General features: G+C 39.4%; 2 protein-coding genes across 2 annotated transcripts in view; both read left to right on the top strand.

Annotated features, from left to right (window-relative positions):
* Nucleotides 1-7,885, top strand: LOC309498668 (alpha-2-macroglobulin-like). The gene is made up of 34 exons (XM_082169511.1): nt 1-266; nt 470-653; nt 721-877; nt 998-1,050; nt 1,190-1,210; nt 1,313-1,478; nt 1,555-1,639; nt 1,712-1,823; nt 1,907-2,027; nt 2,140-2,252; nt 2,328-2,498; nt 2,582-2,809; nt 2,895-3,107; nt 3,175-3,324; nt 3,555-3,680; nt 3,756-3,849; nt 4,129-4,270; nt 4,364-4,589; nt 4,678-4,801; nt 4,873-4,994; nt 5,069-5,120; nt 5,199-5,282; nt 5,373-5,549; nt 5,668-5,743; nt 5,839-5,995; nt 6,068-6,142; nt 6,228-6,390; nt 6,470-6,654; nt 6,724-6,945; nt 7,022-7,143; nt 7,263-7,344; nt 7,435-7,518; nt 7,599-7,704; nt 7,788-7,885. Exons 1-34 carry the CDS (start codon nt 181-183, stop codon nt 7,835-7,837), a joined length of 4,329 nt encoding a protein of 1,442 aa, XP_082025637.1. The 5' UTR covers nt 1-180; the 3' UTR covers nt 7,838-7,885.
* Nucleotides 7,886-13,126: 5,241 nt separating this feature from the next.
* Nucleotides 13,127-25,007, top strand: part of tspoap1 (TSPO associated protein 1) — a 137,155-nt gene continuing 125,274 nt past the window's right edge. The window contains exons 1-4 of the mRNA XM_082171204.1: nt 13,127-13,328; nt 15,085-15,672; nt 16,057-16,256; nt 16,518-16,805. Coding sequence (XP_082027330.1) covers nt 15,210-15,672; nt 16,057-16,256; nt 16,518-16,805 — 951 coding nt within the window. The 5' untranslated portion in view covers nt 13,127-13,328; nt 15,085-15,209. The remainder of the gene's footprint in view (nt 13,329-15,084; nt 15,673-16,056; nt 16,257-16,517; nt 16,806-25,007) is intronic.

The raw sequence follows: 25,007 nt of genomic DNA, 5'->3' as shown, positions 1-25,007 counted from the left end.
AATTAAATCACCGAGATGAATGCGTTCCCGAAATATTAAGAGATATAGCCTATCGTTGTCGTCAGTGTGGATGATTCAGAGATCCTGCAGTAAGCAGTGAAAGCCTACATTAAGAGAAGCTTAACGGTTTCTGAAAGAGAGGCTTGATTTAGGTTTAGTCTTAGGTGATTTTTTTTCCTCATGGCTGTGAGGGAGATTTGTGTTTGGAAAGGGCTCATTTTAGCTCTTTTTCTCTTTGCTGTTGATGGACGTAAATTACAAGGGCCGTAAGTACCATTAAATACTGAACAGAAGCAGTCTGTTATTTGTTTTTATGTTGGACTTGTTTACTGAACTTTATAGATTGTGAAAATAAGCTTTGTGATCCACTGAAGCTTTCCTTCGACACCATTACTACTCTTTTGTTTGATGCCATCCAGTGATTGAATGGATGATGTCCTGTGGTTTCTGAAACTAAGCCTCTCCACAGGTTATTCATGGTGACTTTCCCTGCAGTGATTGAGTCTGATTCTGACTCCAAATTATGCATGACTCTTCTGCAACCCCAAAAGAGCCTCACAATGACTGTTTCTCTGCTTGATGAGAAAAACAAGATGACTCAACTTGTGAAGCATGTTTCTTCAGTGCCCTTTCACCGCTGCTTTTGTTTCCAGGTCTGTCATTAGACAAATGTGGCTCTTTTTGTCTGGTTGGTTGTATGCTAACTGAAGTTCTCGACAGGCTCCTCGGGTAGATGGAGAATCAGTGCAGAAGCTGAAGGTGGAAGTTCAAGGGAAGGACTTCAGAGCGACCGAAGAGAGCAAAATCATGTTTAGACGTTACCTATCTTTGACCTTCATCCAAACAGACAAACCCATCTACAATCCAGGACAAACGGGTGAGCTGTGAACGACCCTTGGTTGAATATTAAAGGTGTAGAAAGTCCATCACACTAAAAGTTCTGATAGTCTTCAAGTGCAGTATGCAATAAATGTGAGTTTATTGGGTGTCTTTTCAGTTAATTTCAGAGTTGTCACCATGGATCCCAAATTTGTGCCTCTTGATCAAATGGTAAGACCAGATGTTTCACCATATTGAGTGGTCTGACCCTAAATTAAATGCAAATTAAGTTATTTTAAGATGCTGAAATGTATACATCAGTGTGTTTGTGCTGTTAAATGTTTAAAATTCTTGTCTTTGTGTTTTGCAGTACGATCTGGTCGTGGTGGAGGTGAGAATTTGCTCTGGTGCAAGTCTTTGAAAGGAGCCAATGCAGCTTTTTGCACTTTTCTTTGTTTGCAGATTTTCTCTGAGCTGTTAATTGTTTTAATAGGACAAAGATAATAACCGGATTGGTCAGTGGACAAACGTTTCCTCAACGGGGTGGATATTGCAGCTTTCTCACGAGTTAAACCCAGAGGCTCAGATAGGGATTTACACGCTAAAGGCTTTTATTGCCGACCGAGGAATCTCCCAAGTTTTTGAGGTGAAAAAATACGGTAAGTCGTTGTATATGTGCAGCAGTTCAGTGACAGATATGAGGTCTTAACCTAAAGCGCTTTGTTTCTGGTTTAGTTTTGCCCAAGTTTGACGTGACCGTAAACACACCAAAGACATACAGCATTGCAGATATAGGACTGAAAGTTGAGGCTTGTGCCAAGTAAGTAATGCTTTATTTTCTTGTCTTGTGGTTGGTCAATTCTTTATCTTGTTCTTTGTGCTTGTTTCCCAGATATACATATGGCCAGCCTGTACCTGGTCAAGCCTTGGTGGAAGTGTGCCGTGATCCATTTCCATACACTGTGCTTAATTTGACCAGACAGTGCCTGAATCAAACCGCAAAGGTGTGCGACTCCTGCCTTAACGCTGAGGGTTTTTCTTCTGCTTGTGCTTGACTTAAATGTGACTATCTTTGTTCTGCTACCAGACTAATGCCACGGGCTGTGCCTCTCTTACTGTCGATACATCAGTGTTTTTTGGCACCAAATTTGAAGACTACATGCAAGACACATTTCTTGTAAATGTGAACGTTACTGAGGAGGGAACAGGTGAGCTATTGGCTGATCTGAACCACATACTTTTATCTTTACAAGACATCCACTTCAAGGCACATACTTAATTGATCTTCACTGTTTGGTTTTTCTCTCATGCCCCGCCCAGATGTAATGCTGTCAAAATCTGCAGTGGTGTCCATTACGTTTGAAGTCGGCAGCGTCATGTTTGTGGACCTCCTGGTTCCTTATTTTGAACCTGGATCAATTATTAATGGAAAGGCAAGCAAAACGTCATCCCTTATCGTGGAAGCCTTCACATTGCTTCCCTTTCCTAACCTTGATCATTCCCAATAGATGTCCTTGACTCGTTTTGATAAGACTCCAGTTGCAAACAAAGCTGTGTATCTCCTGGATGGTAACAACTGGCCCAACAAACTTCTGTTGAATCTAACCACAAACAAGAACGGACTGGCTGCTTTCTCCCTCAACACTGCTAATCTTCCTAAGGCTGATCTGAATCTGGTGGTACGTTTTGTATTTTGTGAAATGAAGACTTTATTTTTTTTTTTTTTTCTTGCATGATACTGATTCAATTCACTGTTCCCCAGGCGAGTGCGACTTCAGAGGGTTTTTATAATTATAAATCGCCATACTTCACTACAGATACGAGGGTTGTTCAGCTTCTCCAACCTGTTTCTCCCGAAAACCCATCGTTTAGTGAACTGACTATAGTGAAGCTCAAACAGCCGCTCAAATGTGGTGCTTCGTTTCCAGTGACCGTGGAGTATTCATTTGTTGGAGAGGCTGGTAGCTACAGCGCTGACATAATCTATATGGTGAGTGGACATTAGTTTTGTAGCTTTTAAAGTTTGCTGGTCTTTGTTCAGCAACTTACAGGTATGCACCTATGTCTTCTGTCAGGTCTTATCCAGAGGAGTGATCGTCCTCCATGAATTTCAGACGGTCAAAGCAAAGGTTTGTGATGCGGTCACAAGCGGCTTCGTGACGTTCCAGCTGTCTGTCAGCGTCGATATGGCTCCAGCAGTGCAGATTCTGGTTTACAGCGTTCTTCCCAGTGGGAATGTAGTTGCTGCTAGTGTGTCGTTTGACACGGATATGTGTTTCCAGAACCAGGTACTGTATGATGTGTTTCAATTGGGGAATGGTGGTGTGTCCTACAGCGTGTTGGTCCTTGTTCCAGGTGTCTCTGCAGTTCTCTCCAGCTACGGCTGTTCCTGCTGAGGGAAACGTTCTGACGGTTTCTGCTCAAGCTGGATCTCTGTGTGGCCTCAGTGCTGTAGATCAGAGCGTCCGGATCATAGAGCCAGGAAGACGTCTGAGTGCTGAAAGGGTATCTGTGTGCCTCAATCAGATTTCTTTTAATCTGAATATTTCTGTGTATGGCACATCTGATTAGAATGCCACTTCAGTTTACTGCATTCAACTTCATGCCATGACTGGACTACTTGGTTTTTAATGAAGTCCAGTTTAATCAACACAACACTATGACTTTAGTCTTGTAGTAGTGGAAAAACCCCCACACAAATGGAGGTCTTCAAGGAGCACTTTCTCTGTTGTCAGGTGTTCAACTTACTCCCAGTGCGATCATTACCAAATTATCCATATGAGGTTGAGGATGAACAGGAATGTCTGCGTTTTCGAGCCCGTCGAGATGTTTCTGCAGACCAAACCTATGAAGCCTTCAAGGTAGAAAAGGGTTAATTATCCGGTGTATTTCTAAATGCTACTTTTTCAAAATGTTTTTTGTCGTTGTTCTGACAGAGTGTGGGGATGAAGGTCACAACTAATATGCCTATCAGAGTACCTCAGTGTCTAAAGTACAAAGGCCTGAATTTTTATCGCAACTCCCGTGACGGTATGAAATTGCCACAACTTTATAAGCTACCAACTATGACCTTAAGTAATCTGTGACCTGAAACTACAAGCCATTGGATAAACTTTAATCTCTTGCGTTGTAATGGTCTATATTGGCTTTTGTTTCTGAATGTGATCTTTAATGTGCCATGTAAAGACAATGAAAAGGTTTAAGGCTACAACTGGCCAAACCATGCATAAATTTGGAGTTTTGAACCCTATGTATTCTGTGGACACTAGGACTGTTTGGAGGATCTGGGTGTAAAATTGTCTCTTTCAGGGATGGATTTTCATGGTACTTTTGTAGCCAAGGCACTGGCTTCTCCAGTAGCAGAAAGTGCTGGAGGCGACACTTCCTCTTTTGATGTGACCGTCAGGACTTACTTCCCAGAAACCTGGTTCTGGCAGCTTGCTCAAGTGGGGTTCGTAAAACTCCTTTTTGTTCCATCTAAAGCTACTTGCCCAGTTTTTAATTATCCTGCCCCTCACTACTTTTTCTGGTGACCTTTCTTCAGAGCCACTGGATCCACACAAGTTCCTCTTACGGTTCCTGACACCATCACCACATGGGAGACGGAGGCGTTCTGCCTGTCCTCAAAAGGTTTCGGTCTGGCTCCTCCTACTCTGCTGACGGTCTTCCAGCCCTTCTTCCTGGAGCTCTCCTTGCCGTACTCTGTCGTCCGTGGGGAGTCTTTTGATCTGAAGGCCACAGTCTTCAACTATCTGTCCAAGTGCATCATGGTCTGCCATGGGTTTTTTATTTATTTATAATGGATCTATATAGAGTAGGTCCTGTGTCTTTGCTCCATGTTCACTGTTTTGTTCACAGGTTAAAGTAACTCCAGCTTCATCCACGGCCTTCACTCTTAAACCGTATACCGATTCATATTCATCCTGTCTATGTGCCAATGAGAGAAAGACTTTCAAATGGGTTTTCTCAGCTGCTGTTCTCGGTCAGTTTTGGGAATGTCTGCTTCTAAATCTGAAGTGTACGTGGTGTTGCTCACTCTGTCTGTCACTGCAGGAGTTGTCAATGTGACTGTCAGTGCCTCAGCTGAACCATCCCGAGCTCGATGTGGCACTGAGGTCGTGACCGTGCCGACGAGAGGACGCATTGATGTAGTCACTCGAAGTCTAATTGTCCTGGTGAGTGTTGACCAGCTTTCTGGAGTTTGATCATGGAGCTCATACTGCTTTACTGATGTGTTTTGCCTTTATAGCCTGAAGGAGTTGAAAGGACAAGTGCCCAGAGTATGTTACTGTGTCCAAAAGGTTTGTACTCTGATTACCCAACACATTCTCCCTCTACAGCCTAACGCTCAATGCTGATCCTTTCTGTTCGGTCCCTAGGAAAAGCTCTTTCTGAAGACGTGACTCTGATATTTCCAAAAAATGTGGTTCAGGGATCAGACAGATGCTCTGTTTCAGTCCTCGGTAAGCATTTCGTTGAGGAGAAACTGACATGTGATTGTTTGGTAGGATAACTTTGTTTCTGATGTGGGTTCTATGCTTGACCTCTTGTAGGGGACATAATGGGTCGTGCACTGAAGAATCTGGATGGGTTAATACAGATGCCATCTGGCTGTGGAGAACAGAATATGATTATTCTTGCTCCCAATATTTACATCCTGCTGTACCTTGAAGTCACAGGGCAACTCACCGCAGCCATCCGAGCGACTGCCACCGGCTACCTTCAGAGAGGTATGGATGACCAAATCCGCTTTAAATATGTAGGAATCTAAATCCTATTGCTTCCCATTGAAGCTGTCTAGAATCCCTAATAAGCCCCCCCCCGATATGTGGTTTTTGACTTGAACAGGATACCAAGGACAACTAAACTACAGGCACAGTGACGGATCATACAGCACATTTGGTTACGATGCATCCAATACATGGTGAGTTTCACTACCGCTATTCTAGTCTTGTGTAGCCTTTGTAACCAGCGTTTAAGTTAACCAGTTGTGTTTAATGAAACTTCCTGCATGGCTAGGTTGACTGCCTTCGTCATGAGGTCTTTTGGTCTAGCAAAGCGCTTCGTCTTCATCGATCCGAATGTCCTTCAGAGTGCAAAGGACTGGCTAATAAGCCAGCAGGGTTCAAATGGATGTTTCATGCAACAGGGAACTTTGTACCACAATGAAATGAAGGTAAATTATCAAATGTACCTTAACCCATAGATTGTCCAAGACTGTTTTTAATCGTATGCTGGTGTGTTTTAGGGTGGAGTTGGTGATAACGTGACCATGACTGCCTACATTGTTGCATCGCTACTTGAACTTGACGTCCCCGTCACAGTAAAAACCTCTCCAGTAATGTGTATGAGCTCCTTGCGGATGACCTTTCTGTTCTGCTGTTGAATGATATCTGCTTTTCTTTTAGGATCCCGTCATTACCAATGCTCTCTCATGCTTGAGGCCTGTTGTTGGGAACCTGGGAAACACTTACGCCACGGCTCTGCTGGCCTACACTTTCAGTCTGGCTGGAGAGACCACCACTCGATCACAGCTTCTAACCACTTTGAAAGACCTTGAGATTAGTGAAGGTGAAATTTACTAGCCTCTTTTTTGAGATGTTCATCAGGTTCTTTGGCATTGACTTTCTCCCCTCCATCTCTTCCTAAGCAACTAAGGTCCACTGGTCTCAAACTACATCTGGTAATACTCTGGCGGTGGAGATCAGCTCTTACGTGCTGCTAGCAGTTCTTGCCGTTCAACCTCTCACGACGGCTGATCTAAGCTATGCTAATCAAATTGTCAACTGGCTGGTGACCCAGCAGAATCCCTACGGCGGCTTTTCCTCCACCCAGGTGCCTCTGACTACCAAACATGAGCACAATCCTTTATGAGGAGGTTTTTAATCTGGTGCTTGTGTTTAGGACACAGTGGTGGCTCTTCATGCCCTGTCTCTGTATGCTGGTCAAGTCTTCAGCTTGGATGGCTCCAGCACTGTTACTGTACAGTCCTCAGGAGTAGGAGGAGAATCTTATAGCTTCAGTGTGAGTCGGGACAACAGGCTGCTGTATCAGGAGAAGCCACTGAAGAAAGTTCCAGGCAAATATAGTGTTAAAGTGACCGGAACCTCTTGTGTTTCTGTGCAGGTCTGTATCTCCACTCACTCTATTTCTGTGGTGCACATCTTACTGATTTGTGTTTTGATCTGTGTTCGTACTGTAGGTTGCATGTTTCTACAACATCCCGACACCTGTTAAAGACGACAAGACTCTGAGTGTTGAAGCAAAGCTGACTGGAGACTGCCGACCACTTGCGGCCATTCTCATGTTGAACTTCACTGTGACGTAAGGATGGGTTTGGCTTTGCATCCTGAAACCAGCTCTTGTTTATGACTCTTACAAAAGGAAGCTGTGTTATTGATCATGTTGACTAAACCTCTTTATTCTCAATCACCCTCATTCAGATACAATGGCGTAAAGGCAAGAACTAACATGGTTCTTGTGGACATTAAGCTCCTGTCGGGCTTCACGGCAGATACATCACTGGTTCGTATGTTTACGAAGACTTTAAGTCTCAAGATGCTTAAGGCTCTTTAGATGTAATTGTGCATGTAAACAATGGTCTTTTTCTCTCAGCTTGGTTCTCCACCCCAATCGTTTGCTCCGCTAGTGGAGCGTGTTGATGCTGCAGATGATCATGTCCTAGTGTATCTGAAAGAGGTGAGACTCTGTCCACTGGGGATATTCTCTAGCTGCCCTATTGAGTGCTGTTTGTTCTATTCATCCTTTTTGACTCACAGGTTCCCAAAGGTGTCCCCATGAGTTACGCTCTGCAGCTGAAACGGGTTCTTGATGTGAAAGATCTAAAGCCAGCGGTCATCAATGTTTATGACTACTATCAGACAAGTACGCTTTCATCCTAATCATGCTTTGCTCTTGCTGAGTTCACTGTTGAACATGATACAACTCATTTTCTGTTCCTCTTACAGGTGATTCGTTTGAGACAACCTACACGCCCCCCTGTTCATGCAAGCATTGAATGCCTGCAGGCCACGCAATTTAAATTAAAACTGCTTTTATACAAATAGTCCTTGTCCGTTGTTCATCTGATGGTGGTTTGGAGTGGGAAGTGTTCATGAGCTTATATTTGTCCAGTGACTTCAAATCCTTGCATGACTGAAATGAAGCTCACTCAGGCAGTGGCTATTAACTAGTTTGAGCTTCCACTTTTTAGAGTTGTTGAAAGTTGGACTCAAGACTGCAACTTTTTGAGATCAACTGCAGTTGCATTTAATTTATTTGTGGACTAATCTGTAAACGTAAGGTTAAAATTCATGGGTTTAATTTAAAACTGATGTGCTTCACTTGCAGGTGACATTCATTAACATGCAGATTTCAAAACCTCTACCTTTTCCAATCATAAGCAATTTATGTAAATGTAGGTATCTAGTTATATACTAATATCCAGTGTAGCCAGTTTTACTACAACAAATCAGGAAACAAATGGACAATACTGAATAATATGGCTGCAGTGAAGCACTTTATTTATTTGATATGAATATAAATGTATATTTAAAAGCATGTTGGATGCATGCAGCTCTTAAAGTGACAGCAGCCTAATAAACCTACTGTTGGCTTTGTCCTCAATCTTCATCTAACAAAAGACCGAAATCTCCCATGCTCTTGATTGGATGACTTTGCATAGTCTTCACTATATAATTTAAATATAGATTAATCCGTATCAGTGTTTTTACATTTGGTTACTTTATTTGATATCTGTACTTGAACTTTTGGTTACCAGTAGAAAAGCTCCATAGTGTTGATCCTTGCAGAAGCATCTCTAAATATCTACTCTGCTATTAAATGATGGATAACATATATTATAGAGAAGCTACAATACATTTTATAGTCGTTAATAACTGATGGAAATATCTTTGCTAAACGAATTAAGCCAACTAATTTGATACAAATGCAATGAATATACAGGTATCAATACTCTGTATCGTCAAGTACCTCAGAAATATTTCTCCATTAATACTAAATTGTCATGCCTATGTCATTCATGCCCAAATTTTGTGAATGGTAAACCCCACCTTTTTATTTCATTAGCCAATCTTTTTGACATTGACAAGTGCTGTTGGACCACTGAGACAGACAAAAAAAAAAACCTTAAATGGAACTTAAGCAAACAGAGCATTGTGTGATACAACAGACGTTGAGAATATCTTTGGGATTTGTCTCCCTCAATGTTTATGGTAGTTACGGCTGTGGTTAAAGGGATACGCCACTTTTTTTGGAAATAGGCTCATTTTACAACTCCCCCAGAGTTAAACAGTTGAGTTTTACTGTTTTCGAATCCATTCAGCCGAACTCCGGGTCTGGCGGTACCACTTTTAGCATAGCTTAGCATAGATCATTGAATCGGACAGGACCATTAGCATCTCTCAAAAAAATGACCAAAGAGTTTCGATATTTTTCCTATTTAAAACTTGACTCTTCTGTAGTTACATCGTGTCCTAAGACCGACGGAAAATGAAAAGTTGCGATTTTCTAGGCTGAGATTTTTCACGCAGCGCCTGAAAATAGGTCTAATAGGTTAGACAAACTTAGTCCCGGTCACGTTGGAAGTTACCGAGCTGGGGACTATTTTCAGGCGCTGCGTCATATCATTACGCCTGCTGGACTCATGGTACGGCAGCAAAGTTTCTTGATTATTACGCAGGAATGAGAGTTTAGTTCCTAGCCATATCAGGCTAGAAAATCGCAACTTTACATTATCCGTCGGTCTTAGTACACGATGTAACTACAGAAGAGTCAAGTTTTAAATAGGAAAAATATCTCAACTCTTTGGTCATTTTTTTTGAGAGAGATGTTAATGGTCCTGTCCAATTCAATGATCTATGCTAAAAGTGGTACCGCCAGACCCGGAGATCGGCTGAATGGATTCGAAAACGGTAAAACTCAACTATTTAACTCTGGGGGAGTTGTAAAATGAGCCTATTTCCAAAAAAAGTGGAGTATCCCTTTAAGCGGTACAGTATAATCCACAATTATACTTCAATATAACAGTGGTGGCCAAAACATGCACTTCCCACATTGATCAGACATTCCTCTTTTAATATAAGTATCAATTGTATGCAAAGTCACCAACATTTGGTTTTTGACCACTGAAAATGTGTACAATTTACTCATGGAGCCAGACTAAAATCGCTTTATCTCTAGTAATAAACCATTTAGGGCCCTAAAAAAAATGAAGATCCCAAAAGAAAAGTATGTTAAGAACCAGAATCTATGGTATGGCCGTTTTTATTTGGAAAAATGTGCAGAATTTAATCAGATTTTTTTTAAATTAGAAATGCAAACTTTTTTCTTAGAGGATATCTGGACCTTGAATTAAACATGCAACATAATGAAGTACTGTGACAACAGTGTAGCATACTATACTGTAATGTACAGGGTGGGCCATTTATATGGATACACCGTGGTGGCATGGGAGTGGTTGGTGATATTGTGGTCCTGTTTGTGGCACTTTAGTATATGTCATGGTCACCACCCATCTTGAGGAGTTTGCCCCCTCACATGTACTGGTGTGCCACAAACGGGACTTTGGTGTCACCAGCCATTCCCATGTTGTTGCGGTGTATCCATATAAATGGCCCACCCTGTATATCGATGTAATGATACTGTTTCACATAATATGTATTTTTCTAAATAGTAAGCCAATCTCCTATTTTTCCCTGTTAACCTAAAATATGATATCATATATTTATTTTTCACTGTGTATCAAATACACCTTTGATACTATTATGTACCAGATGCATGGATGACCTGATGCTTGTGTTTCCGGAAAGAACACTGTTATGTCAGACGGGCGGCAACTTATTCTGCAGTTCATGAACTAAAGAAGCGAATTAGAAAGGGACGGACTCGAGTGTCTTATGTGAGAGATCACAGCCTGAAGGTTTTGTTGGACTCGGTGAATGTGAACTTCTCTGAATTAATATACCGATAATTGAAGCTGTTCTAGTTTTTCAAAGATCATGTTGTTGCTTCGGGGCTTTATTATACATTATTGAGAGTGAAGTATCAAAACCACACAAAAATACAAGCACTGTGTAAACAAATATACACAAATATATGCACTTGGCTATGTGAGATGGTAAAGTGTTTTGCTGACAGTTTGAAGAGATCATGTGTTATTTGTGTGAGTATTTTCTATGTTTTGTTAGACTTCAATATGAACTGGAGCTTTAAAATGCCACAAATATATTGTAGCATCTAATGGGGTAATTGTGTTTTGTTCTATTTTCTATTCTTTTTCCCTTCTTTCTTCCTGTTTACTTCCCGTAAGCAGGAAGTAATGGCTACAGCTTATTCCAAAGATTCCAATGACACATTTCTCGTTGTAATTGGTGCTTATGGCAAGAAAGTTGACTAATTTGTAAGTTATTATTTGCTTGTTTACACTCTCTTATTTTCCATGGTAACAATTTATTTTAATTAATTTAATTCCACTGTAAAGCAGCTCTAAATAGACAATAGTAAAGTCCTTATTCAGTTGAAATCAGTTCAGTGTTGATTCAGTTCAACTGTGTAAAGTTCATTATTATGAAATGACTTCAGTTCATCTATAAAGCAGTTCTGCAAAAAACGGTGATGTCATCGTCCAGCTCAGTTCAGCTCTCATCCAATAGTATCAATGCAGTCAGATCGGTAATATTGTTGAATATTAAGTGTCCCCAACTAAGCAAATCAGAAGCGACAGTGGCGAGTAACCCAAACTACATCACGTGACAGAATGGAGAAAAAACCCTCAGAGAAACCTACGCCTAGACACGACCACAACGCCTGATGTAGTCACGTGATTTCATTAAACGAGTCTTCGTTACGTCATAAATGTTGCACAATGTCAATGATCTCTGTAAACCCGTGTGTCTATGAATGATTTTTTTTTTTACCTGATCTCGGATCAGTTTTATACATTTGTAGACGTTTAATGACTCACTGCAATGAAAACTATTTAACTATTTCCACTCTGCAATGAGCCGTTTTAGTGAAATGTGTTTCTTCATTAGTGCGATATGTATAAATACTTGACTACATCAACTGCTTACTTTTTGTACTATATGTTTAATATGTGTGTCGTATGTAATATGTTTTTGTTGTATATGTTTTTTTTTCAGGCACCAAGGGAAGCACTTTCTAATTTCGTTGTACTTGCAATGACAATAAAGGCATTCTATTCTATTCTATTCTATTCTATTCTATTCTATTCTATTCTATTCTATTCTATTCTATTCTATTCTATTCTATTCTATTCTATTCAGCTGAATGTGACTTACAGTATCAAGCTCTAAAATGGATAACATTTGACTGAAAGTGAAACATTCAACTCAAACGAATGACATTTCTAAGCAGCAAATCTAATGTTCTGGCATCATAACCCATAGACTTTTTTTTGGAAAAACACTAAAATGCGACGAAAAACTATTTCTGGTTATTAAAATACAAATTGTGCACATAAGTACCAAACAATTAAAAATATTAGGAAAAGGTGCAAAGCAAAATATTACTGATTTTAATGTTAAAATGTATGTTAACACTTTACAATAAGGTCTAATTTGTTAATGTATAACATGAACTAACCATGAGCAATACGTTTGTTAAAGTATTTATTAATCTTTGTTAATGTTAGTTAATAAAAATCCAGCTATTCATTGTTTTTTTCATGTTAGTTCACAATGCATTAACTAATGTAAACAAATACAACATTTGATTTTAATAATGTATTAGTAAATATTGAAATTAACATTAACTAAGATTATTAAATGCTGTATAAGTATGGTTAATTCTTAGCCCATGTTAAGTTGTTACCATATATTCAGTATATATGGGGGACAAGCCCCAAAATAGAGAAATTCTGGCAAATATCACCTTTTAAAACACTTAAAAATGAGGAAAGTTACACTTAACAACACTAAAAAGTTTAAAGTTATGATTATAAAGGGATTACATAAAAGTGTCCCTAATAAGAATAAATAATCACCCATGTAAATAATAATAAATTCAATTCACATTTATTTGTATAGCGCTTTTCACAATACCCATCGTTTCAAATCAGCTTTACAGAAAATGCATGAGTCCACATTACAATTTAGAGTGATCTGTTATCAGAGGTGACTGTACCTATACAAAATCACAGTTAGCTAAAATGTATTAATTTAAACAATGTAATAATTAAAGGCAGAAACAATGAGTTCATATAAGTAATTGAGCAGAATGAGAGTGTTGTAGTGTCGCCGAGTGTCCAGCAGCGGTCGCTGTGTCCTCAGAGAATCTGTGATGTCCAGATCATCAATAGCCGGACACTGACTGAAGCAACTGGTGTTTAAGACGCGACGCACAACGACAAACATCGCGCTGACGCGGTTACGCTAGGATTAACGCCCGTTTAAACGCGTCTTTCACGGGTTTCCAGTGGAATTAGAGGAATATATGAAGCCCATCTTGAAGTTTTCATGCGGAGAAAGGTCAGTGTGTTTATATCCTGCGTTCATTAAAGTCTCTGCGGATAATGACACGCGTCTGAGGAGAGAGACCGCTCGCGAGACTTTGTTACAAGAATTTTACACTGATACATGTGTGTTTGTGTTTCATCCCGTACTATATGGTCGTATCATTGTGTCGCCGTGTTTGTATCGTTGTGGCTGTGATCATTGTGCTTCATTGTATCTGTGTGTCATTGTGTGTGTGTGTGTGTCTTAAACATCCTTTAACATTCTAACAGTTTCCTCTGGATATTTCTGAGTGACAAAGAGGTTTTGATGTTTGTGATGCATTGGTGAGATCCAGCATGTCACAGTTAAACTGATTCGAGAAAATATTATTCTGTGTTGCAAAATAAAATAAGTCGCCAGCTATCTTCGAATATGCCTAATGACAACAAATATATTTACATAATATTTTTTAACAGTCATTTATATACACACCATCAGTCAAGTTTTGAGACCCTTGACTGAATTGTTTCTCATCATTTTAAATGCCATTTAATCTAAAGGTTTATGCTTAAATGTTTGAAGTAGGTTTGAAGACATAAATTATGCTGCAAATAGTACATGTGCACAAATATAATGTGTGTAAATTGTCATGCATCACATGACTACATAATTCCCATTTGTATTATTTTATAGAGCTTACTATTATTATTATACAATTTGGAAATTAATTGTAATCGAATGGGTGTGTCCAAACATTTGACTGTCAGTGTTTTTATTGTTAATTTTAGCCTTGTTTTAGTTTAGTTTGTTTAAACTAGTGCAGTATTTACTGTGTCCTGTTACATGAACAAACTCTTGAGTTCAGAGTTGACAAAACCAAACAAATCCAGCCTGGTTTACATCAGGTTCTGCCGGTTCACAATGCCCGATATAAACAATCTCTGTCAACTCAGGGTTTATATATAAATATATATATATAGTAAATCGGCCACTGAGCTAATCAGTGACTGATTGCATTATGCATCAGTTTGTTTGTGCATGTGATCATAAGTTTTCTTTCCTAAAGTGCCGCTGTTATGCTTTTTCGGGTATTCTCTTTCATGCGGTGTAAGACAGCTGTTTGTGAATGTAAAAGCTCTGCAAAGTTTCAAAGATCAAACAATAAATAGAGTTATTGTCTCCCAAAAGAAAGAAGTGATTCTGAACTGCTGAAACGAGTCGTCAGTAATTCCAGTCTTGCACGTAACAATGTAATACATTTGCATAATGCCAGTCTGTGCTCTCATTGGCTGAACAGCATCTCTTTGCCCCGCCCTCAAACACTGTAGCTGTATCTGAGACTGGAAGAGTTTGGTTTGTGTTGTTCATGTCGAGAAGACCAAAGCAAATCTCCTTTGATGAGATTAATACGGTAAAACCGACACCATCGTTACTGTATGTATCACTGTGTCTCAAGAGCTGAGGAAGAGCTTAAATTCAGATACGGTAATGGCCGTTTGGTTTCCGACACGCGCTGTAAGCGGTCGACCAGTCACAACAGACTGAGCCTTCTGACCAATCAGAGCAGAGCAGGTTCTCAGAAAGGTGGAATTTAGAGACACCGAATCCCTTATCGAACCGTTTCAGACACTGTGAGCTGATGCTGAATGCATGTTCTGAGAAAATTAGATGCATGTAAACCTATTGTAAATTAGGAGCCTTTAAAAGAGCACAATAGGGGCACTTCGCATAAGTTCTGAAGCTTTCTGTTGGCATGCTGATAATCATCTTTCATCTCTGCTCTTTTCAGTAGGCATGTTGGCTTGTGTGTGCGATGCATGCTGTCGTCTGTGTAACATCATCATTCTCATCCTGCATCTGCATGCTTTCTGTCGGGCCTGAGTTGACTTGTGTGTGGCCTCCATTAACGGCATCATGGACGAACACTGTGATGACCCTCCGATTCTCTCCTCCAAGAAAGGCCCGTCCTGCATTAGGTCCAAGCGCGACTCCGGTCCTGATCTGAGACGGGATGTGGAGCGTCTCCGAGTCTCGTTAGAAGTGGAGCGCAGTCGAAACCATCAGGCTCACCGGCGCTTCTCCCTGGAGCTGCGTAGGCATCGGGACGAGGCCCGTGAGGAGCAGGAGCGAGCGCTGAGGGATCTGACGTTTCGACTCGAGCAGCAGAAGACGCTGGAGCTGCTACGACAGCGGGAAACCCTGGGACGAGAGCGTGCGGCGGAGGTTCGTCGTCTGTTGCGCTGGCGGAGCCGAGACGAGAAACGTACGGAGAATTTAACGCTCAGACAAACACAAGAAGTTAAGCGTCAACTGGCTGATGAGATTGCTGGAATCGGCAAAACCACCGGGGTACAAGGCCTCAAACCTGGATGTAAAGGTAATGGTGACAAGGTAACACCCTAGCAACCACCCAAATACCCTAGTTACCGCATAGCAACCACCCTGACAACAACCTGTGTACCCTAGCAACAATATAGTAATACCCTAGCAAACATTCAGAGTACCCTAGCAACTGCATTGCAACATCCTGGCAACCAGCCAGAGTACCCTAGCAACACCATAGCAACCACCCAAAATACCCTAGCAAAAACTTAGCAACCACTCAGAATAGCCTAGCAACCGCATAGCAACAACTTTGCAACCACCCCAAGTGGTCCAACTATTTCAAACCTTCAAACTTTTAAAACTACTGAACTGAAACAAACTAATTAAAACTAAAAACCTTCAAACTTCAAGCTTTTAAAAGGGAACTCTTTTGAAGGTAACGGTGAGGTGTATCTCAGACTCGAGGAGCTGCTGAAGACGCTGCTCGCGCAGGCCGACGGGAAACACGTCCATTTACTTCAGCACCTTCAACAGGAAGTGGATCTAGAGAAGAGCGTCTTCCTCTGTCACCTTCTGGAAGCCCACAGCAGACCCTCACACCAGGACCACCACCAACACAGAGAACTAGCTTTTACTGTGAGTGTGTGTGTGTGTGTGTGAGTGTTTGAGTGAGTGTGTGAGTTTCAGTTTTGAGCAAATTTTCAAATCGAATACCAACCCACCGAACGAATATTCGGGTCCAGCCCTGTGAGTGTGTGTGTGTGTGTGTGTGTGTGTGTGTGTGTGTGAGTGAGTGTGAGTGCGAGCATATTTTGTTATTCACACTAGCCCTTATGGTTTGATCTGTTAAAATGTTTTCCTTAAATTCCTCATTAGAATCTCGTTTTCCTCACTTAGAGAGGGCGACACCATAACGACCAGCAAGAGTGCATCACGAAACCATCCAGTCCGAGGTCAAAGAGTGGAGTCGAGGAGGGAAATCTCACACTCCTCTGCTCCCGCTCGCCATCCCGAAGTGAATCTCCTCAACGAATGAAGAAGAAGAACAAGCTGGACAGTGCAACACCTCCTCTCAGCTCATCTTCAGATCTTCTGCCGGAGGATTTACCCGAGCCGTGTTCATCTGATGAGGGATCGGAGAAGAGCTCGACATCCAGATGTTCAGAGATCAACATGGATGATTCGGTAAGAACTTTGTTGTTGTTTCCTCTACCTTTTCTTTAGCTTGCTTCCAACTTTTAATATAATTTTGGAAAGTCTGATTACAAAAAAGCCAAGTCCCAAGCATACAACTATAATGTTCTCATGATAATTTTAAGTAGCCTATATTGACAGACTTGTGTTGCACTTTACTGTATTTTACTTTTCTGAAGTGATTCCAATCATATTTCAAGCAATTCAAAACCATCATGTTGAACATCATGCATCTGAAGAGTCTCAGCTGAAGGAAATAATACAGTATTTATTAATGGATTATGAGATATTTCTTATCGGGCCGATAACGCTGACATAAAAAATTATCATATATCGGCCGCTACTGATATGGAGGCCGATATATCGTGCATCACTATTCTTAATCTAATTGTCTAATAAGCCTGGTAATATATATTGGGTAAATTGTTGGCTCTTTGATAAATTGCTTTTGTTCCTAAATGCATCTGCTAAAGGCATTAATGCATTAATGCATATAATTTGTTACTCGATGCAAGGATATTTAGCATTTTCAGCATTGCTGTCAGTTTTCTCCTTCAGGTCAACTGGAATATGGAAAATCAATTCATATTGAGCAGGGATTGAAAAAGCCAGTATTTGCATACTTGTGTAGATGTTTCTGGCTTTACTTGCGTAGCTCCAGGATAAACATGGGATTTGTTCAGTTGACCAAGCTTGTCATGAATCCAGCTCTTTTGAATATTATATTGGTTAAAATTTTTGATTTTGGTAAGATTTCATAGAAAGTGTTATGTTCACCAAGGCTGTTTATTTGATCAAAAATACAGTAAAAACAGTCATATTTGCGAAATATTATTACAATTTAAAACAGCTGTTTTCGATGTGAATATATGATCAAATTGTATATTTACTCCAAATCATTCTAATATGCTGATTTGATGCACGAGAAACTTTTCTGATTATTATCAGTGTTGAAAACAGTTTTGCTGCTTCATATTTTTGTGGAAACGTGATGCATTGTCTTTTCAGGATTATTTGATGAATAGAAAGTAAAACAAAAAACAAGTACATTTTGTAAAGTTAGAAATATAAATCTTTTGTAACATTTATAAATGTCTTTACTGTCACTTTTGAACAAATTAATGCATCATTGTTGAATAAAATATTGATTTTCAAATCTTACTAACCACGAACTTTTAAAGGGGTGGTATAATGCCCTTTTCACCAGATGTAAAATAAGTCTCTGATGTCCCCAGAGTGTGTGTGTGAAGTTTTAGCTCAAAATACCCCACAGATATTTTTATATAGCATGTTAAAATTGTCACTTTTTGAGGGTGAGCAAAAACGCACGTTTTTTGTGTGTGTTCCTTTAAATGCAAATGAGCTGCTGCTCCCGGCACAGGGGGCGGAGCTTCAAGAGCTTGTATCCTTTTACCTCACACACACATGCACTGAAAAATTCAAAAACGTTGAGCCTTTTATGTTCAAACCGGAGTCAGACAATGATGGAGAGACTCAAGAAGAAGTGACAACATGTAGAAGCAACAGGACATTTCTGAATGGTTAGTTGATGAATTTATGAAGCTGATGTGTAGTTATCTTCTAGTCATTGATTAGCATATTCTGTCTTGATAATCTATAAATCGTGTTCAGGGGGCGGGGTTTATGTAAATTCTAGGGTTGGTGATGTCACTAACCCGGGAGGAATGTGGTGTAGTCTCTACCAGCCGTTTGTTGTAGTCCTTAAAAAGCGATTTCTTTAAAAGCAAATATCTCCCTTTGCTTTGAACTTTGAGCGTTTTAACTTTGCAGATGTTGTTTATGATCAAACAGCAACATTACACACTAACTAAAGTTAGAAAAGTGAAATCATAATCAACCACCCCTTTAAACAGAAGTGTATTGAATTTCTACACAACTAATTGAATGATATTGTGCATTTGTATTAGCCTGACTACGTCAGACTTCGTACTTCCGCTCAATTTCATTTCCCTTCTGTACTCAGTCTGAGACAGCGTCATAGCTTTCCGTTTTCCTCCGGCCTGAAAACAGCCGGCCAATCAACGAACAGAGGGCGGGCTGAGAGCCGTGACGTAGACGCTGATTGTACCGTGGATGCGTAGATTTACTTCACATAATCTGCAAAAGTCGTTCACAGCCATGTTCACTCCGGTATTACGCTCGATGGTTTTGTTTTCGCATCATACATGCGTTTACAGTGGAAGTTAGATGCGGCTGAGCATGCGCATAACACACATCATAACCAAACGTTATGTGATTGGCTTACGGGTAACCAATGATTTTAAGCTTCAGACAAGCGCCCCCCCCGCGAGAAAGAAAACACTTTTCAATTATGCCATGCCAGACTCTGTCTACGAAGCAAAGCGAAGTAGCAGAGTTTGGTATTACCAGGCTACATTTGTATAGGTTTATCAGAGCTACAGATTTTCACACTTCCTGTAAACAGAATAAACTGTTATTGGTGCAGAATCTGGAATTAGATCAGTGTAGAAAGGCACATTTCTGCAGAGCTGCTGAGTCTTTAACCTTCTTTAGATGTGATCGATTGTGACTGTGAATGCAATCAGTTAGAAAAATGTTCCCTATCTACCATTAAAATACTAGCTATCTGTTTTCTGATAGACTGTATTACCTTCAAAACCTTCAAACTTTAATCTTTAAAGTTCACCTGGGATGAAAATCCAGCTTTTAATGTTGTTTATGTGTCTATATGTTTTTAATCTGCTTTAAGACAAACCATGTGTAAGTTCATAAGTCGACAGCATTGCTGAGTATTTCCTCCTTAAAACTGCAGTGAACCAAAGACAGTCTCAAAAACACGCTTTGAAATCGCTGGAGTTTCTGACGTCACAAACTACCTTGTAACCAATCAGATCAACGTGTGATCGTCAACCAGTGGATCTCTGAGCTGAGTGAGTGAGTGGAGGCGGGGCTCATTTGCATATTCATAGAACCGTGCATTCTAAATGAGGCACGGGTGTCGAGTTACATTCAAGATATTTTAAGACATGAAGAATTTGTTTAGATGTAATTTTGATGATTAAAGATGAATTTTAAGAGATGACATTATTTACTTATATTACTTTCAGGCCAGGCTTTCTCTTGACATCCTCTTTTGTCTAGTTTTATTGTGCAATGCAAACCATAAGGAGAGAGTGAACAAATGACAGACACAGAGACCCCCTCCTGCGCTGATACTGTGCTATGAATAATTCACAAGTACAGAACAAGCTCAGAAAATAGCCGTGTGTGAGGTTCAACAGACTGAACCTGTGTCACAATGTTGTGATTGTTCAGACGTTTTTAGTGCCCTGAACAGTCAGTGGCTTAAAGTTGAACTTCTGGACATTGGCGGTGTTTATGTAGGCTTCTGAACAGTTTTGCAAGGGCTCTTATGATGTTTAAGCTCTGGATTATGGGGGTTTAGTTCTATTTTTCCCAGATTTAATTCTGTTTAAAAGAGGGTTTTACTCAGTTGGCTTTATTACCTCACTCACAGACTACGCAACAATGATTTTTGTTGTCTGCTGGTATAATGATGGTTATGTGCACAATTCAGGTCGAGAGTCTTGATATTGCCATTGGATTGCAATCGTACAATCACACGAATCAGATATTTATTGTCCAGTGAGTAAAAAAAATTAAAAACAGGTCTAATAAACAAAAGTATAACTATTATATATGTAAACATATACAGTTTGAGGGTAAAAAGCTGTCATTTCGTAGCTGTGTTATTTTGGTTTCATTTATAGTATTTATTCATTTTTATTTAAATTTGAGTAAATTTGTTATGTGCTTTTGTCATTTTTATTGTTTTTTTATATTTAGCTTTAATGACATTTACAGCACAGCATAATTTTAAAGCCTGATTTATTTAAGAAAGATATTAACCCCTTAACTGCACTTGGCATGCTTTTTTTATTGCCTTTTTTTCCTATCACATATTTTAATAATCATCATAAATTAGGTATCATTTTGAAATTGTAAAATCTCAATTTATTCTGTGAAAACAGTTTTGAAATTGGACTTTGCCTTACTATTGAAACCGTTTTTTAAATCCTTTTTAGCAGGCTCCTCCCCCTAGTGGGCGGTGTCATGTTGCATATTACAACATTTATTTGAATTATTTTGATAAATATTTTCTAATTTTAATAAAACGCATATTATTGGAAAGGTCTGAGACTCAAGGTTCCATATTTGGTGGCTGTCTTGTGATAGAAGTGATGTTGTGACAGAAATATTAATTTGTTACAGCAGGACAACGCATCAAAATGCAATGTAATATGGGTTTCACCCGGTGGCTATTTTTGGTATTACACCTACACAAAATCTCATGGGAACTTACATTTTTGCGATATCAACTTCAAATTTGGAACACAACTTTGTTAGACATATGATTTAGATTTTATAGCAATTTCAGAGTCAAATTATTTAGTAAAATACATATTTTGAATAATAATGTTTAGTACAGTACATTTGGACTTCTCTAAGTTTTTTAACTCTTATTTCTTGAAGTGCTTTAACTTCACCAATAATCTGCTTCTTTAAAAAGAGTCCAATCTTGGTCTATATTCCAAAGCATTCATGAATTACAACCATTTAAGTTTGGATAGTGCATGTTCACGTCTATGCTCAAAAAGGGTGGCAGTTAAGGGGTTAAATAGCATTGAGAATACTATGGTATTATAGGTATTCAGTGCAGCTGTTGGGATATAAGAAGCCTACTGGCATGTGGTGTGTGTGTGTTTATTTTGAGGAATATACATTGCCATTCAAGTGTCCCTGTTTAACCTCTGGTCGTTCACCTCAGATTTGAAAATGACTCAAGAAATGGACGTTTTAAAGCTGTGAAAAGTGGGAGTGTAGAAGGTGGGAAGCAGCCAATAAAACACAGACCTACAACTAAGCCTGTTACGGTAACTACTTTTTGTTAGCCGATATACTGCCCCAGAAATTATTCATTTAAGCAATATTATTGTAATTTTAAGACAATTTCATGCCACTGAATAAATAATCATAAGCAATTGCACATAAGGCACTTATATGGAGATTTTCCATCTACAGATTTTTCCCTGACCTTTCCTCAGTAAAGTAGTGGTGCACTCTATATTGCTGAAAAAGATTGCAGATGTCCATATGAATAAAGGCAGAGATTTTTCTTTTAACAAGAACTTCTTTTAACTTGAGCGCCGAAAGTGACGGTTTTGTTCTGGAAACGCTGCTTTATTCACATGTTTTATACGATATCCCAAATTTTCACACAAAAATCACACACATTCATGGAAGAATAGATACTGATGTATTTGATATCATAGAATAAAATTTGAAAATATCTTAAAGGGATGGTTCAGAGTAAAATCAACCCATGGTCCTTTGCACCATAACCTCGAGCCAAACCCCCCCCCCCCCCCCCCCCCCAGAAGCCTTTTCTCTCTTGGTGGAACATTATTAAAGTTAGAGCTTATTTAGAGATATCAGCCGGATGGTTTAGTGCAGGCGCTAATGGATCCAAGGCTGTATCTGGTAAATTACCCCACTAATAATGCCCAGAATGATACCAAACTTCTACAGTAGTACAAATAGCTTCTGTACACATAAAACGAGGCATTGGAAAGTTTGTAAGTACATCAGGAGTTTATTTAAATAACACTTGCCTGATGGCTAATGCTACCGCTAACCCGGACGTCGACGTCACTTCAGTGGTTTGGGAAAAGCAAGTAAAAGTCCTGTCAGAAAGCGATGCCTTTTTTCTTATTTTTTTCCGAAGTGTTGACAACTTAGTGTTAACTAATAATTGTTGCAAAATGGTACTACCAACAAAATATTAGTGCATTCCTGGAACTGGGCGTCGTGACACTACATCCTTATGCATCGCTTTCTGTCAGGACTTTTACGGGCTTTTCCCAAATCACTGAAGTGACCTCGACGTCCGGGTTAGCGGTAGCATGAGCCAAAAAACACATGACTTCAGGACGATGGAACCAGAAGTGCTAAACTTATTTCCGGCCTACAAAAACACATTATCCCTGCAGCACTCTATTCAATTTCAGATGTTGTTTTCCTCTTCCTTTGTTTTTCCCAGATCTCTTTGACATAATGACATATAATATTTTTTAATTAGTAGATTAATGTAAATTTTAGCAATTCACCGATATGACAATTCTGTCTGATATTGATAACCGATAATTTGTCATATTCGAAAATAATATGTAATTGATATATTGGCTGATAAATCTAATTCTAAATCAAAAATTGTATAACATTTTTCAGAGCCTGATTGCAAAAATAAAAGTCTCACCATTAAAAGCCACGTCCCAAAGCACGTCAACATAAATCGCACATGCATATACAGTATAGTAGCCTAGTTTGAACCTAGATTTGACGTTTTAAAAGTAATTTTGCACTCCTATGGCCAACTTTCTTTATCAAATAAATAAAAATCTAGTGCCTTACAAATAAATAAAACTCACAATATTCCTTTACAGTCGTGTTCTCATTATAATTTTATGTAGCCTTGCGCTGCACATGTTGCACTGAACTGTATTTTCCTTTTTAGAAATGATTTAAATCATATTTTAAGCAATTCAAAACCATCATGTTGAACAGTGCGCTGAAGGAAATAATCCATTATTTATCGGCTTTAATATATCGGCCAAACTTTCTTATTGGGCCTATAAATATAACATTAAAAATCGGCCGATACCGATATGGTGGCATCCCTAGTAAATGTGTGTATATCTATGGCTGAATATTTATTATAAATCAGGGTTAGTGATTTGATGAAATGTTAATTCAGTCATCATTTACTCACCTTACTCATGTTGTTCCAAACCAAACCTCTATGACTGTCTTCTGTGAAACAAAAAATAAGATATATTAAAGAATGTATTAGTGTTTTTGCCCATATAACAAAAGTCAACAGGGTCCAGTCTGGTTTGCACCCCGTCTAGTATCAAAATGTCTTGTTTTGTGCGCCACAAAAGAAAGTTATACAGATTTGGAGCACAAAAACACACCCAACGAAATATTGTTTTCGACAGAATCACAGAAAATATTGAGATATATATATTTTGTTGTTGCAGACTCCTAATTCCAGCTATTTGATTGGTCGCTGAGATTGTTGTTTTGTGTGTTGCTTATGTTTTATTTTGAGCTAATAGAGTCGCTGGGGTCTGTTTTTGGCATAACTGGGTCACTCCCCCCACTTTCCTCCCCAAAACTGGTGCGAGGTTACACCGAGCAGCTCTGAATTATTGATATTAGCTTGAGATCAACCCAAACAACAGTGTGACAGCGCCAGACGCACGTTCTCTTACATGACAAAGACCCGATAGATCATTCAAGCTTAAAACGCCACGGTGTGTCTAGAAGATCTGCTTCTGAACTTCGCGGCTCTTTTATGGTTTTGTCTGGTGTAGTTTTGGTTTCATGAATCTGCTAGAGTGTGTTTAATGGAGCTGATGGAGGCACTGTGTGAAACCAATGTATGTTGTTCTGTGAAATGATCAAAAATGCTGGTGAGGAAAGAGTTAAAGTCCCCCTGTGGTGAAAATCCAGCTTTTAATGTTGTTTATATGTCTATGTGGTGTTTTTAAAGCGTAACTCTCGCCAAAATGCAACCTAGGCTCTTTTTGCAAATCTACCCGAGGCAAACTTTCGTTTAAAAGCATAATTAGAATGGAAACGCCACTTTTTAAGTTTGACCGTATTTTCGTTTTAGGTTAAAATGCCTTGTGAATGGGAGTGAATGGGACATGATGGCATCAAAAATCACTATTTTTAAAACACTAATGCGGCTCGACACAACATGAAACTGTGCTGGAAGTCTCACCAGAGGCTCTACACATGAACTCCAGCATTGAGAACAGTGTTTGTGTACACAGAGTTTACTAAAAAGAAAGATTTTGAACAACTCTTTGTCTCTGTGTCCGCCGACATTTTGTCAGTCAAAAATAGTCGATCTCCGAATGCGAATGAACTGACTCTGAATCTTAGTATTGTTTCTTATATGAGGATCCTTTTTCAAATACAAGGTCAATATTGATTTTCACTAACGACAAAACAACAAATTAACCGTGAATTTATATTGAGCTAAGCTTTAGGAGCTTTCCATCTTTACTCTCTTCCCTGTTACGTTGCATTCGGAGATCGACTATTTTTGACTGTCAAAATGCCGTCGACAACAACAACAGC

The sequence above is a fragment of the Leuciscus leuciscus genome, assembly GCF_965113295.1.
Source record: "Leuciscus leuciscus genome assembly, chromosome: 5".
NCBI classification, from domain to species: Eukaryota; Metazoa; Chordata; class Actinopteri; order Cypriniformes; family Leuciscidae; genus Leuciscus; species Leuciscus leuciscus.
The sequence above is the reverse complement of the archived record's forward strand: the minus strand, read 5'-3'. Positions and strand labels throughout refer to the sequence as shown.

Coding starts and splice junctions, on each gene's coding strand:
- LOC309498668 (XM_082169511.1), top strand. CDS start 181: ATGGCTGTGAGGGAGATTTGTGTTTGGAAAGGGCTCATTTTAGCTCTT. Junction 1,479..1,554: donor TTTTGAGGTGAAAAAATACG/GTAAGTCGTTGT, acceptor TTTCTGGTTTAG/TTTTGCCCAAGTTTGACGTG. Junction 2,499..2,581: donor AGGCTGATCTGAATCTGGTG/GTACGTTTTGTA, acceptor ACTGTTCCCCAG/GCGAGTGCGACTTCAGAGGG.